This window comes from Diplodia corticola (genome assembly GCF_001883845.1).
Source record: "Diplodia corticola strain CBS 112549 chromosome Unknown scaffold15, whole genome shotgun sequence".
NCBI lineage: Eukaryota > Fungi > Ascomycota > Dothideomycetes > Botryosphaeriales > Botryosphaeriaceae > Diplodia > Diplodia corticola.
The window spans coordinates 457,273-469,787 of record NW_017971494.1 but is presented as its reverse complement, the minus strand read 5'-3'; the positions used below and the strand labels follow the sequence as shown (position 1 = coordinate 469,787).

The following is a 12,515-nucleotide window of genomic DNA, read 5'->3' as shown; positions in this document are numbered from 1 at the left end:
CTTTTGGCGATAGTTGGCGCGAAGATGTTGAGGAGTCGGTGGGTGTGTCTAGCATATAGACTTGAATAATTTTAATTCAGTCTGTTGAGTCCGTTGCTAGTTTCACTCGTTTCCTCCCATGACCTATCGAGGTCCAGATAATCGTAATAATGGAAGGCTGTAAAGAGAAAGAGAGAGAGAGGAAAGTGTTCGATGTACCTATTAAATCGTAATCGCAGACATGGAACCGTGCTGATCAGAGCAAAATTACGAGGTTGGTTTCGATCAGTATTGCAACAGCAGTTGAGACTCACCGGTCAGCAAACACTGATTAGAAATGGGCTTAGGAGACGAGCATCACGAGAGCCGCAGGATACTTAGTTCCACTCTGATCACGAAACCGCGCCATTTCACATAGTATTTCCTACTCCCAATATCCGTGGGCAATTGGTTTTTGCAGGTAGCCGCTTGACAATTGCGCGGCTCTCGATTCATATGTTCATCTCTGCGCGAAGGATATATTCTCGTATATACATGAAAAAAAAAAAAGGAAAAGCAGCGCACCGCGGCGGGCGGGCCCACTTCTGCAGCTACACAGACGCACCGGTTCGCTCCACTCAGTTAACCACTACCGGTGGCGTTGCTAGCGGCAGCATAAGACGACGGCACCAACGAGTTCGCCCACCTCTCGACGTTCGCATACCCGTCGACGACGGTCATTGCATCGTCCGCAGACGAGTCGGTGCCGAGCTCCGCCTCTGCATCGTCGGGGACGCCGTCGCCGTCCGAGTCGGCGGGCGCGGCGCCGGGGGCGAGGAAGCCGGGCCCGTTGACGGGGCCGGCCGTCTCGTCGGAGATGAGGGCGCCGTCGGCGCCGTACGACTGGAGCTGGGCGACGAGGAGGGCGTCGACGGGGTCGCGCCTGAGCGAGGCGCCGACGCCGGCGATGGCGACGCGCACGGCGTCCGGGGCGGCGAGGACGGTGGCCGGCGGCGGGTAGTCGTGCTTTGTGGCGACGAGCGTCATGCCGCCGTAGTTGGACGAGGACTCGCCGAGCTCGGAGCCGTTGAGCTCGCCGTCCTGGTCCGGGTCGTAGTAGTTGCCCTTGACGTAGCCGTTGAAGACGGCGTTGCCGCGGGTGAAGGCCGTGACGGAGGTGGAGGGGCCGGAGATGAAGTAGTTGCCGACGATGTTGGCGTTGGACTCGGAGCTGCTGTCGCCGGCGATGTAGGCGCCGCCGCCGCCCCAGTTGTAGACGACGTTGTTGGTGAAGTCGTTGGTGCCCTTGACCTTGGGGTTGCGCGTCTTGTTGTCGATGTAGAGGTTGCGGAAGAGCGAGACGCCGCCGTCTTCGGTCTGCATCAGGCCGCCGCACGAGTGCGTCTCGAGGCCTTGGCCGATGATGCTGTTCTGGATCGTGATGTTGGCGACGTCTCCGCTGATGCTGAAGGTCTCGTCTCGGCCCCAAGAGACGGAAATGTGGTCGAAGATCATGTTTGCGCCCTCGGCAATGGTGATGGCATCCTTGCCCTTGTCGCCGCCCTTGCCCATGCGGATGCGGATGTAACGCACGATGGCATCGTTAGCGTTGGAGAAGGACCAGCCATTTCCGTAGGTTGCGACTAGATCGTACGGTCAGTCTTCTGAGTTTCTTTTTTTTTTTAAAAAAAAACTCGGGGAAGGGGAACGTACTGCCGTCACCAGGAGCGGTCTGTCCCAGAATGGAAACTCGCTTCTCAACTACGATACGATCGGTGATGTTGATGGTGCCGCCCACAGCAAAGACGACAATACGATCGGACTGCGAGACGGCATCCCTCAGCGAGCCTGTGCCCTCATCGTTGAGGTTGTCTACGACATAGACTTCTCCATTGCGTCCGCCAGTAGCGTAGCGTCCGAACCCCTCAGCACCCGGGAAGGCAAGCTGCGCGGAGAAAACAGGCCAAACCAGGGCCAAGGCCAGAAAAACAGCGGAGGGCAGTCGGAAATGCATATTGCCGGCGGATGGTAAAAGAAGGGAAACCGGCTCAACGTTTAGAAACAAAGGACGGAAGGGGGGGCGCATTTAAGAGCCATAGTCTGCAGTCCCCGGATGCATGATCGCCACAGCGTTTCGGGAACACTTAGATTAAACAAAGATGGGGAAGTCGACCGAAAGGGAGCGGTTGAGGCGGAAGCGAGGCCCTGTAACCGCTTGGGAGCCTCCTGACGCGTTTGAAATTGCCCGCCAATCAGCTGGCAGCCCCGATCAGACTGACGTCTCCACGCTTGAAACATGTCAGTGCGCCGGATCTTGTCGTTTGTTTGTGGAGAAGACCTGCTGAATTTATTCGAGAGCTGTGTGTCCGTGCTACCAAGGTGGTGAATCAAGCTATAAATCCTCATGGAAAGTCCTATGACTCGATCAATTTCTTCAACACCATGACAGTCTGGGCCATAGCCCTGAGAATATGTACCGAAAAACATCTAACAAGAATACGCCACAAGCCTTGAAGAATACTAAGACTACTGGAGGCTACAGAGAGCCTTTCCAGGGAGTGACAATCATCAGCTACAGAGGGTATCTATCCAATCTCAATGTACGGTTGCTGCAACAGAAGACTTCTTCGTCTGGGCGCAAACATTCTCTACGCTTAGCCAAAAAGAAAAACGAGGAAAAAAAGAAAAGGAGGAAGTTCATAAGCAAGAGAACGAGAAATAAAATAGACCGAGAGATCAGGTATTCCGCAACGCCGGGGAAAACAAAGAGATTCGTAGCAGGGGCGATGTCAATATAAACGTGAGCCTCAGCGACCCATCAAGAACCTCATCTCGGCCATCTCCTCTCGCAGAAGACGCAACTCTTCGCTAAGGGTTTTGACGTCCTCGCGCAGAGCCGCACAGCACTTCTTGCCACACTCACAGCCTTTCCCGTCATGTTGCTCTCCCCCATGTACAGCTTCAAAAACTTCCGACAAGCCCAGTCCACTCCGCCCATCGCGCGGGCGAGGACTGCGAGCTCTGTTGTTATCAATATCGTCCAAGGCACTAGGACTACTGTCGAATTCTCCGTGCCCCAATGAGCTCGTACGCGGAAAACACTCTTGTACGCGGACTGGCCCTGTCGGCGGCAGCACAGCGCCAGGTGAGAGCCCCGCCCGGCGGCGAATACGCTCCGAATTCTCATCGTTGTCCGATCCATCTGCACCGGAAGAAATCTCCGAATTCCGCCGAGTATGCTCATGCGAAGGTATGAAGGTTATCCTGTCAAGGCGGTTGAGCTGCGTGCGTTGGGAGGGCAACCGATGGCCACGAGATCGCACGTGCGAAGCAGGCGCTTCGTCATCTGACGTGAGCCAAATGTCTTCAGTGGGGCTTCCTATTTTCGGCTTCGGGCTTTCCGGCTTGGCGATTTGGGGCTTCGTGACTTCAGGCTTCGAAAGTTTGGGCCTGCTCTCCGCTTCCCCCATACTCTGTTCGACACAAAGCGAACTCCGAGGCGTGCTCCGTTGGTTCATGTAAGGCGCCAGCAACGCGAGCCCCGCTATCTTCTTTCCGCCAGATTCTCCCAGGCGACGAATGTCAGCGAGAATGTTGCTATTGCTTATGGAGGTTGAAACATTGCGACTCGACGAAGCACTAGCCAGTGGTCCGGGCATCCTTGCCGACGTCCTCCGGCCTTTGCGAGCGCGAGGGGTCTTGTTGGAGGGCGTCTTTGCAACCCTAATCTCGTGGGACGGAGAAGGCCGCAGGGGGGAGCCAGAACGTTTGATAGGAGACGGCAGTTTGGTTGGCGACTTGGCCTCCCCGACTTGATGCCGGCGAAAGACGTTATTAAACAGCTGTGCAGGCGACGACGGCCGTTTGATCGGAACCTCCTCCTCTATGCTAAGTCTTGGCATTGGTGGGGACAGGTTAAGGCGTGGAGATGTCGGTTGGTGGGATGAAGAGCTTTGCCTAAAGGTAGAGCTGAGAATGCGTGGTCTTGGCCTTGGACGAGGACTGCGACGTTGCGGCGAATTCTTTGGCTGTTGCTTGACGGGGGAGAAAAGGTCCAAGTAATTCATGGCATTGATCTGAGGCCGCTGCTCCGGTGATTCCTCAGGCCGGTGGTATACTGTCCCACTATCGTCTTCGACGAATTCTTCATCATCTTCCTCGGCGTCATCCGCAGGCACTGCCCAGATATCCCCTGATGCAATCACATTCTGCCGAGCAGGAGCAGGAGCAGGAGCAAGAGCAGGAGCAGGAGCGACGTTTACCGGTTTTGAGTGAGGTCTTAGGCCTGGACCTTTCATCCATTGGACGTCGATAATCCGACCAGCAGCGGCATCAACGGTCTGTTCACTCAGAAGGATCCCAACGGAGTCGAAAATGAGAACTTTGCCGTCTTCGCGCCCAACCGCCAGAGTGTTGGTAGGCGCTCCACTGGTTTCGGCCCTATTGAGCGCGGCCCGAGGCAGTTGGGCTTGTTTCTGTCGCACAGTGAGGATGGACAAGCTCGTGGCTGGGCCCTTTGCGTGCCACGTCCGAAGAATGTTACCGCCATACTCAAAATCAAGCAGCCGGCAACGGCCATCAGCCCCCACGCTGACAGCGCGCGACCTATGTCCGGGCAGGAAGGCGGCCGAGGTAATGCTGACGCACCGATCACCAGTCACGTTCTGATCGTCTCCCGTCTCAGCGCGTAGGCCAGCTCCGACTCGATTAGTTACGGCATGGAGGCCCTTGAAGCGGCCAATCTCCCCGCCTGAAGCACCACGTCCGGCTTTGCCCAGTATGCGCGTCGCGTCGTAAGCTGCTAGCGTGCCGTCCTTGAAGGCGAGCAAGAAGACGTTTGCGCGCTCTGGATGGAAGGCTGCCGTCTCCACGGGCGAGGAGGAGGCGCGCGGCTGAAGCTGGAGGGCAGGGGTGCGCAAGGTCAAGTTCTGCAGAAAAATGATTGGCGGCTTCTCAGAGGCGGACAGCAGCAGGTGCGAGGTGGGTGAAATAGCCAATACGGTGGGCGGAGAGGGATGGGTGTGCGAAGGCTCGAGCAGGCTGGCCTGGCGCAGGGAATAGGACTGGACGGCGTTTTGGAGCGTGGTGGTGAAGAACAGGCTCTTGGAGTCGTTGGAGTACTCTAGCAGACGCACTTGGCCCTGGGAAGACGGCGTCAGCCACTACGCAGGGGGGACCTGGCTTGGGGAGGGTGGTACATCGGTTCCCTTTAGCCTGTAGCTCCTGTCCATGCCGCGGTTTGCGTCGTGCAACACGACGACCTGGTCGTCAGCGACAGCAAGCAGGCCGCTCCCGTCCTTGGCCTCTTTGGCGGCCAGGATGCCGGCGGAAGCCGAGGCAAAGGCATTGGTGAGGCCGCTGCGGTCCCAGGACCAGACATTGGACTCGGTGGTGATGACGAGGTGGTGGTCGGCGGGAAAGGCGAAGGCGTGGTGCGGCTCGACGGGCGCAGGGCGCGCATGTTGTGCGACGCGAATGGGCGGCATGAGGGCGTCACGGCGTGGTGGCGGGGTGAGAGCGCACGACGACCATGGGTGTTGATAAATCGGCGTGTTTACGCGGGCGTTGTCGGGGTGCGTGCGGGCGGTGGGGCGGTGTACCACTGTTGCCCAACGCCGCCCACTGCCCGGCCACCCAGCTGCCTGGTGAAGTCATCGTCAGGCGCCCATCCACGCGCCACACCTTCCGACGACGTCGCCGCTGCAGCCTCGCAAAATTGCCCGACAGCCAACGCCGTGCAGTGCCACGCGGGACGCCCTCTGGAGCTAGCGCCGCGCCCAGAACGCCGCTGCTCGACCCTCAAAAGACCAGGCGCCCCGGTTGCCGCCACGAGCGCATGCTGTCTCCATCGGCTACATTGTCACTGCACGCCTGCAGAGTAAGCCGTGCTCGTGCTCGCGCTCGCGTGTTTTGATGGCCAAACAAACTCCGTATAGGCCTGTCCCGTTCCGTCTCCCGCGCATCGAGTGGGGACATGCACCAAATCGAGCCGAGTCGCGCCCTCCTCTTCCACTTTGAGAAGTTTCTACTTGCTTGGGCCAAGCGCCCTCAGCCGGCTGGTGGGTTAGATGATCGGCGTCGTCCTTGATGCAGACCACTGTTTCACTTGCGTGAGTTCCGTTGTATAGACACACAGCCTTGGCCACAGCGGACCGCGAGCCGTCTTTCAGGAGGGGAACCAATCCCGGTGCCCACCATCACCAGCCCATGTCCAATAGCGCCTGAATCGTTGCGCAGCCGTCCGCCCCAACCGCTCTGATCACCTCCCTATCCACTCGCATCAAGATGCATGTAAGCACCATCCTGGTAGCTCAGCCCTGTGAACCGTCTTTGGGGGGAGGAAAGAGTTGGCCGGCTATAAGAAGCCCACTCATGCGGCCACGGACATGCAATCTTTAGGTCCCTTTCGAGCAGCTCTTCCGCCATGATTCCAGTCGTGAGCATTGCAGTGTGGGCTGTTGTTTTCCTGCTAGCCTGGCGAGTTTCGCGTATCGGGAGACGGCCACCAGGTTATCCCCCGGGACCACCAACCTTGCCCATCGTGGGCAATCTTCATCAGGTAGGCCCGCTCCTCCATCTCTGAGACCACGACTCACAGCCACCGATAGATCCCATCCGAGAATCAGCACGAACAGTTTCAAAAATGGGCCAAGCAGTACGGGCCCATCTACTCCCTGATCATGGGCACCAAGACCTTGATTGTGCTCAACAACGATCAAGTGGTCAAAGACCTGCTGGACAAACGCAGTGCCATCTACAGTGATCGCATGGAGATGTACACCACGGGCGAGATTGCCAGCGGTGGACTGAGGATGCTGGCCATGGTAGGTTCTGTTTCACCGACCCTATACACGTTCCGGTGCTAATTTCACTCCTCAGCACTACGGGCCCACCTGGCGAATGGTAAGCAGCCAGATTTCTGGGAAGTATTCAACCCATGTTCTAACCCGAGACGCAGATGCGGAAGATGAATCACGCACTTCTGAATGTCAATGTGGCCAAATCTTACGTGAGTTCCCCGCAGCATGCACGGCGACCTGCAGCGTTAACTCGGCCGCAGGTACCATACCAAGACCTTGAGAACAAGCAAATGCTCGTCGAGCTGCTGGACGATCCCGATTCCCTACTGCAGCACGTGCGTCGGTACTCATCGTCTCTAGTGGCCAGCATCGTGTTTGGGTACGTGAAGTCTCGCACCAGCATCTTCCATACCACTCGTCTCCCGAGACCTCTCCCTCCCCCACATCACCCCACCCCTTTCTTTCTTGCTTTCTTTCTTTCTCTCTTCCCTTTTTGCTTTCCCGCTTCCTCCTAACCCAACCCCCTCTCCAGCTGGCGCACCCCCTCCTACGACAATGCCAAACTCAACGAATTCTACTCCGCCTTCGGCGAATTCGTCGCCCTCGCCCAGACCGCCGGCGCCGCCCTCCCGGACTTCTACCCCCTCCTCCGCAAGCTCCCGGGCATCTTCCAGCCGCGCGTCCAACAAGCCCGGCGCCTGCACGTCGCCGAAAAGGCCCTCTACCTCAGCAACTGGCTGGCGGCCAAGCGGGCCGTCGCCTCGGGCACCGCCAACCCCTGCTTCTGCGTCGACATGGCGCGGCGGCAGGCGCGCCCGGCCACCGAGGACGGCGGCGGCGGCTTCTCCGACGACCTGGCCGCCTACATGGCCGGCACCCTCTTCGAGGCCGGGTCCGACACGACGTCGTCGACGCTCTACGGCTTCGTGCAAGGGGCGCTGCTCTACCCGGCGTGCCAGCGGCGCGCCCAGCGCGAGCTCGACGCCGTCGTCGGCGATGGAAGGCTGCCGACGCTCGACGACGTCCCGCGGCTGCCGTACGTCGTGGCCTGCGTCAAGGAGGCGATGCGGTGGATGCCGACGGCGGCGCTGGGCGCGGCGCCGCACGCCGTCACGCAGGACGACGAGTACTTGGGGTACCGAATCCCCAAGGGCGCCGGGGTGATGATGAACATCTGGGCGATTCACCGGGACGAGCGGCGGTACGAGCGGCCCGAGGAGTTTTGGCCCGACAGGTTTGACGGCGATACGGTGGGGATCGCGGATAGCGCGACCTTGTCTGATGTTAAGAAGAGGGATCAGTTTGGATTTGGGGCCGGGAGGAGGATCTGCCAGGGTGAGTTGAGCGAGCGAGCTTTCTTTTTCTTTTTCTCTGGTTCCGCGCGCACGCCAAGAGCGTGGCCTTCGATAGTCGTTGCTCAAGTGATGCTGACGATGGATTATAGGCATGCATGTTGCTGAGCGGAGCCTCCTGCTGGGTATCGCTAGGCTCATGTGGGGTTTTGATATCACTCCGGTCATCGATAAAGCTACAGGTAAGCCTAAACTTCCTGAACAGGACAAGCTCGTCGGTGGCCTCGTCATGCTGCCAGACAAGTACGAAGCATGCATTAGGCCACGCTCGGAGCGTCATGCGGAGGTGATGAGAGCAGCTTGGGCCGAGTCAAAGCAACAGTTGGACGAGAAGACTGGGCAATGGACCAAGATCCCGGAAAGCATGGCATTGCCCAGGCTTTAGTTGACCATGAAAGCAATGGAGTGCTGTGCAGGCACCGTTGAGTTATCCTGTCCAAGCACATCTCTCATTAGCAACGAGACGGACATTCGCAGGCGTTAGCCTGAGAACACTCTTCGCAAATTGAGTTCAATGGCAGTATGCAGAAATGGTAGCGGGGTATCATTCAAAGACGTTTCATTTCGCCTTGCTGGAGATCGCTCTTACATGAAAACCCGTGAAATTGATTCAATTTCAGACCTTAACAATCAATCCCTCGTCAGGCTTGACCCTCTGAGCCCATTCTGTCCAGCTACCATCGTACACCTGCCGACTCGTCTCCGAGAAGCCGGCCTCCGCCAGTGCGGCGTCAATAACAGCAGCGGTAACGCCAGTGCCGCAACTGCTGATAACGGGCTTGGAGGGGTCAATGCCCTTGGCTTCGAGGACTTTCTTTAGCTCAGCGGCAGGAAGGTAAGTCTTGGTCTTTGGATCAAGCAGCTCAGGCACAGGAACGGATATGGAAGAAGGGATATGCCCGGATGAGAGACCTGTGTTCGTGTCAGCTTGTGTGTGGCTTATGGCGTTGGAGAAAGGAAGAAAGAAAAAACGGGGAAAAAGTAAGAAGCGCTGTCAAGCACCGTCTACAAAGCAAGCATGGTGCCTTTTCAGACAAGAGCACCCTCTAAGAAGCTAGGACAACTGTTTGTCCATGAGATTGCCAAGTGAAATACAAGCACTTACCCGGCCTGGGTTCCGGGTCCTTGCCCTCCCAGCGACCCTTGCTCCTAGCATCGAGGATTTGAATATCTGCCTTGCCCGACTCGCCCTGCTTCTTCGCAATTTCTTTGACCTGCTCGAAGTCGACGACTTTGGAGCGGTCGAGCTCAGGTACCGGATAGTTGACAGGCTCCAGCTGGGCGGGCGTGCCCCATTCAGTGGGGTAGCCCTCGTCGACCCACAGCTTGAAATTGTTCAGCACATGGACGTTCTGGTGACCGAATGCCTTCAGAGTCCAGGCTACGCGGGGAGCGCTGAATATGCCCTGCTCCTTGCTGTCGTACACGACTACGGTATCGTCTTTGTGGATGCCCAGCTCACCCATGGCCTTTGCAAAATCCTCGTTGCTGGGCAGCATGTGCGGGTAGGGGCTATCCTGGTCCTTGACGGCATCTAGGTCGAAGAAGCGAGCTTTGGGGATGCGGCAGGCTTTGAAAGTCTGCCATCCGGTGCGCTTCTCGGGATCGTTGGGCAGGAACCAGGTGCCGCACAGAGGGACGACGCGCGGGGCGGTCGACAGACGCGAGTCAATGTTCTTCTGGAGCGCGTCGTTGAGCTCGGCTGGGGTGACCAGGTAGTTGGTCAGCGTGAACGAGGAGCTCATTGCGCGACGCTGGAAGAAGGCGGCTGCAGGGCGCGGAGAGACGGCGGGTTGGAAAGAGGCGCGCAGGAGCGGTCGGAGCATTGCGGTCCTAGCCATTGTCGGCAATCAGCGATGCGAGAGTGCGGGAGAGGCAGGCTTCGATGGAAGAGTGGGCGGAGGCAATGGGCTGCTTTGGCGGAGCTGGGGAATGAGCTCGCGATAGGCGGCAGGGAGCTCTGGCGCGTGCAAGTGAGGGGCTGATGGCACCATCCATGCCTCCCTCGGCTGCCGATCGACGAACGTGAAGGAGAGTACTTACGGGCGGTAGCTGGGGAGTGAAGAGGACCCGACAGTCGCTTTTTCACTCCCCAGACATGGCTGCTGTGATTGCTGCTGCTGATCGCGTCATGCAGCTGCCCCGGCGAGCTCCCCTCACCGCCTTCGGCATCCAAGGCCCGTCCCGGCCGTTGCTGCACCCGCGCCTCTTGTTTACTGCCCGTGTACCAACCGCCCTCGCCCCCGCAACCCTCGCCTCCCCGCCCGCACGTCCCTCCAAATGAAGGTCAAGATCAAGCAATGGAACGCCGTTGCCGCCTGGCGCTGGGACATGCCCGAGGACGACCTGTGCGGCATCTGCCGGAGTCCCTACGACAGCACCTGCTCCAAGTGCAAGTTCCCCGGCGACGGCTGCCCGCTCCGTGAGTGCCCCGCGGCCCTGCATGACAGGGCCTTGTCTCATTGACCGTTTGCAGTCATGGGCCAGTGTAACCACTCGTTCCACATGGTATGAAACCCAAAACATGGACGAAGGAAAATCACCGGCCCGATTATTGCTAACCCGCGAGCAGCACTGCATCGAGGACTGGCTGAAGCAGGAGGCTTCTCAAGAAAAATGCCCCATGTGCCGTCAGCGTAAGGAATCCAATTCAGCGTCACATGGAGACTCTGCTAACATAGCCTCAGCCTTTACCGTCAAGGATGCCACCAATGCGTCCATGACCGAGGCGTGATGGGGAATCGTGGGTCCTCGCCTGGAGTTTTTGTTTGGAAAAGGATATGGATATACCCTGGGTCACCGGTCTTTTGGCTTGCGAGTACAATCTGAATCAGATCAGCCTGCTCCATCTCATGATTCGTCGTCGTTTCTCGCGCACACCCCGCTCTGTCGCTCCCAGGCAGCATCCCACCACGGTACACAAGCGTGTCCCGCCCCAACAACGCTCGAGCTGTGCCAGACGACCCCTCGCACGTATGTACAAAAATGCCTCCAAATCCTCCAGAGGCGCACCGTCTTCACAGCACCCCATATGCGGTCAGCCCGCGCTTCGTCCAATCGGAAAGATGCCGTCACGTGTACGGCAGGGATCAACAATCGATAAAGCTGCAGGACCCATCGAGCTCTACCCCGAGCTGCCCGTCCCAACCACGACGCGGACGCAACATGTCCGTTAACTCCCCACATCAACAGCACCATGGAACCGTTCCCACGCCGTCTCCAGCCATGGATGGCCGCACACCCTCAGAACACGCCCCGGTAACCCACGACGACTCGGCCGCCTCCGCCGCTGCCGCCGCCGCCGCCGCCGCCGCAGGAGCAGCGCCGCAACACCAACCGTCTTACCTGCACGACGACAACAACGCCGCCGGCGACGCCGAAGCGCTCTCCTACCCACCCCTCGACGACCCCTCCTCGCAGCCGCTGCTCCCGCCCGCCAACTTCTCGCCCTTCTTCGCCCTCGTCGCCGACGCCACCACCGGCGAGCACCACCACCCGGCCGTGCACTACGTCTTCTCCGACGACGACCCGGACCTGCACACCGCCGTCTTCATGCGCGCCCTCGGCGACACCACCACCTCCGCCCCGCCCTCGCCGCCCACCACCCGCCACCACCCGCCCCACCACCTCGTCGACGACGACCACCAGGCTGGCCACGCCCACGGCGCACCCGGAGGACCGCCTCACTGTTATCTGCCTCCGCCGACGCCGGGCACCAAGGAGCGCTACGTCGTCGTCGACCTGACCCCAGACGGCCACGCCGTGGCGGGCGCGACGAGCCTGAGCCGCTCGTGGCAGGTCGTCGGCACCGCCATCGGGCCCGCGCCGTCGTTCGGCGAGGACGCGGACGACGACGGCGGCGGCGGTTTCAGTGGCGGCGGCGGGCTGATGCTCAAGGTGGAGGGCACGGACATGGGTGCTGCCGGTGCCGGGAATAGGGGTGGTGGTGGTGGAGCGGTACAACCGGAGGTGGTGGTGGACGAAGCCGTCATTGCTGCTGGACTGGCCGAGGCGAGGAGAGCTGCCGGCGACGATTTGGTGGGCGGGCTGGAAGAGCTGCTGAAGCGGTTTCATGGCGGGGTCGACGTGTTGGACAAGATCGTTGGGCCGGACGTGGAGGTTTTGGTGCAGCAGCAGCGGGACCAGCAGCAGCACCAGCAGCAGCACCAGCAGCAGCAGCAGCACGAGGGTGGTGCTGCTGGTGAAGAAGGCGAGGTACCACCGCTTGTCGCTGGTGAGGTGGTGGACGAGGCTCCTGTTTGATCACCTTTCTTGGTCTTCTCCTTCGGCGTTCCTATGAATGAACGATAATGGCGGTGGTAGGGCAGGTGCTCGGGGACTGAACATTTACTGCATGATGGGAGGGCATCTGATCCTTGTTTTTTTTTTTTTTCGGAGTTACGCG

General features: G+C 59.3%; 6 protein-coding genes across 6 annotated transcripts; 3 read left to right on the top strand and 3 right to left on the bottom strand.

Annotated features, from left to right (window-relative positions):
• Positions 1 to 600: 600 nt before the first annotated feature.
• Positions 601 to 1,972, bottom strand: BKCO1_15000145 (pectate lyase c; the record flags this gene model as incomplete). Its single annotated transcript, XM_020271245.1, has 2 exons — positions 601 to 1,601; positions 1,672 to 1,972. The coding sequence occupies 2 exons, from the start codon at positions 1,970 to 1,972 to the stop codon at positions 601 to 603; spliced, it is 1,302 nt and encodes a 433-aa protein (XP_020131977.1).
• Positions 1,973 to 2,765: 793 nt separating this feature from the next.
• BKCO1_15000144 (cell surface protein) lies at positions 2,766 to 5,444 on the bottom strand (the record flags this gene model as incomplete). The annotated part of the gene is made up of 2 exons (XM_020271244.1): positions 2,766 to 5,099; positions 5,157 to 5,444. The coding sequence occupies 2 exons, from the start codon at positions 5,442 to 5,444 to the stop codon at positions 2,766 to 2,768; spliced, it is 2,622 nt and encodes an 873-aa protein (XP_020131978.1).
• A 938-nt stretch (positions 5,445 to 6,382) lies between these two features.
• BKCO1_15000143 (cytochrome p450) lies at positions 6,383 to 8,495 on the top strand (the record flags this gene model as incomplete). The annotated part of the gene is made up of 6 exons (XM_020271243.1): positions 6,383 to 6,517; positions 6,567 to 6,782; positions 6,917 to 6,967; positions 7,019 to 7,137; positions 7,291 to 8,093; positions 8,203 to 8,495. 6 exons carry the CDS (start codon positions 6,383 to 6,385, stop codon positions 8,493 to 8,495), a joined length of 1,617 nt encoding a protein of 538 aa, XP_020131971.1.
• A 231-nt stretch (positions 8,496 to 8,726) lies between these two features.
• BKCO1_15000142 (thiosulfate sulfurtransferase) lies at positions 8,727 to 9,951 on the bottom strand (the record flags this gene model as incomplete). Its single annotated transcript, XM_020271242.1, has 2 exons — positions 8,727 to 9,022; positions 9,216 to 9,951. 2 exons carry the CDS (start codon positions 9,949 to 9,951, stop codon positions 8,727 to 8,729), a joined length of 1,032 nt encoding a protein of 343 aa, XP_020131972.1.
• Positions 9,952 to 10,390: 439 nt separating this feature from the next.
• Positions 10,391 to 10,844, top strand: BKCO1_15000141 (anaphase-promoting complex subunit 11; the record flags this gene model as incomplete). The annotated part of the gene is made up of 4 exons (XM_020271241.1): positions 10,391 to 10,532; positions 10,587 to 10,618; positions 10,683 to 10,746; positions 10,798 to 10,844. 4 exons carry the CDS (start codon positions 10,391 to 10,393, stop codon positions 10,842 to 10,844), a joined length of 285 nt encoding a protein of 94 aa, XP_020131973.1.
• Positions 10,845 to 11,275: 431 nt separating this feature from the next.
• Positions 11,276 to 12,373, top strand: BKCO1_15000140 (anaphase promoting complex subunit protein; the record flags this gene model as incomplete). The annotated part of the gene is made up of 1 exon (XM_020271240.1): positions 11,276 to 12,373. The coding sequence occupies one exon, from the start codon at positions 11,276 to 11,278 to the stop codon at positions 12,371 to 12,373; it is 1,098 nt and encodes a 365-aa protein (XP_020131974.1).
• Between the last annotated feature and the right edge of the window lie 142 nt (positions 12,374 to 12,515).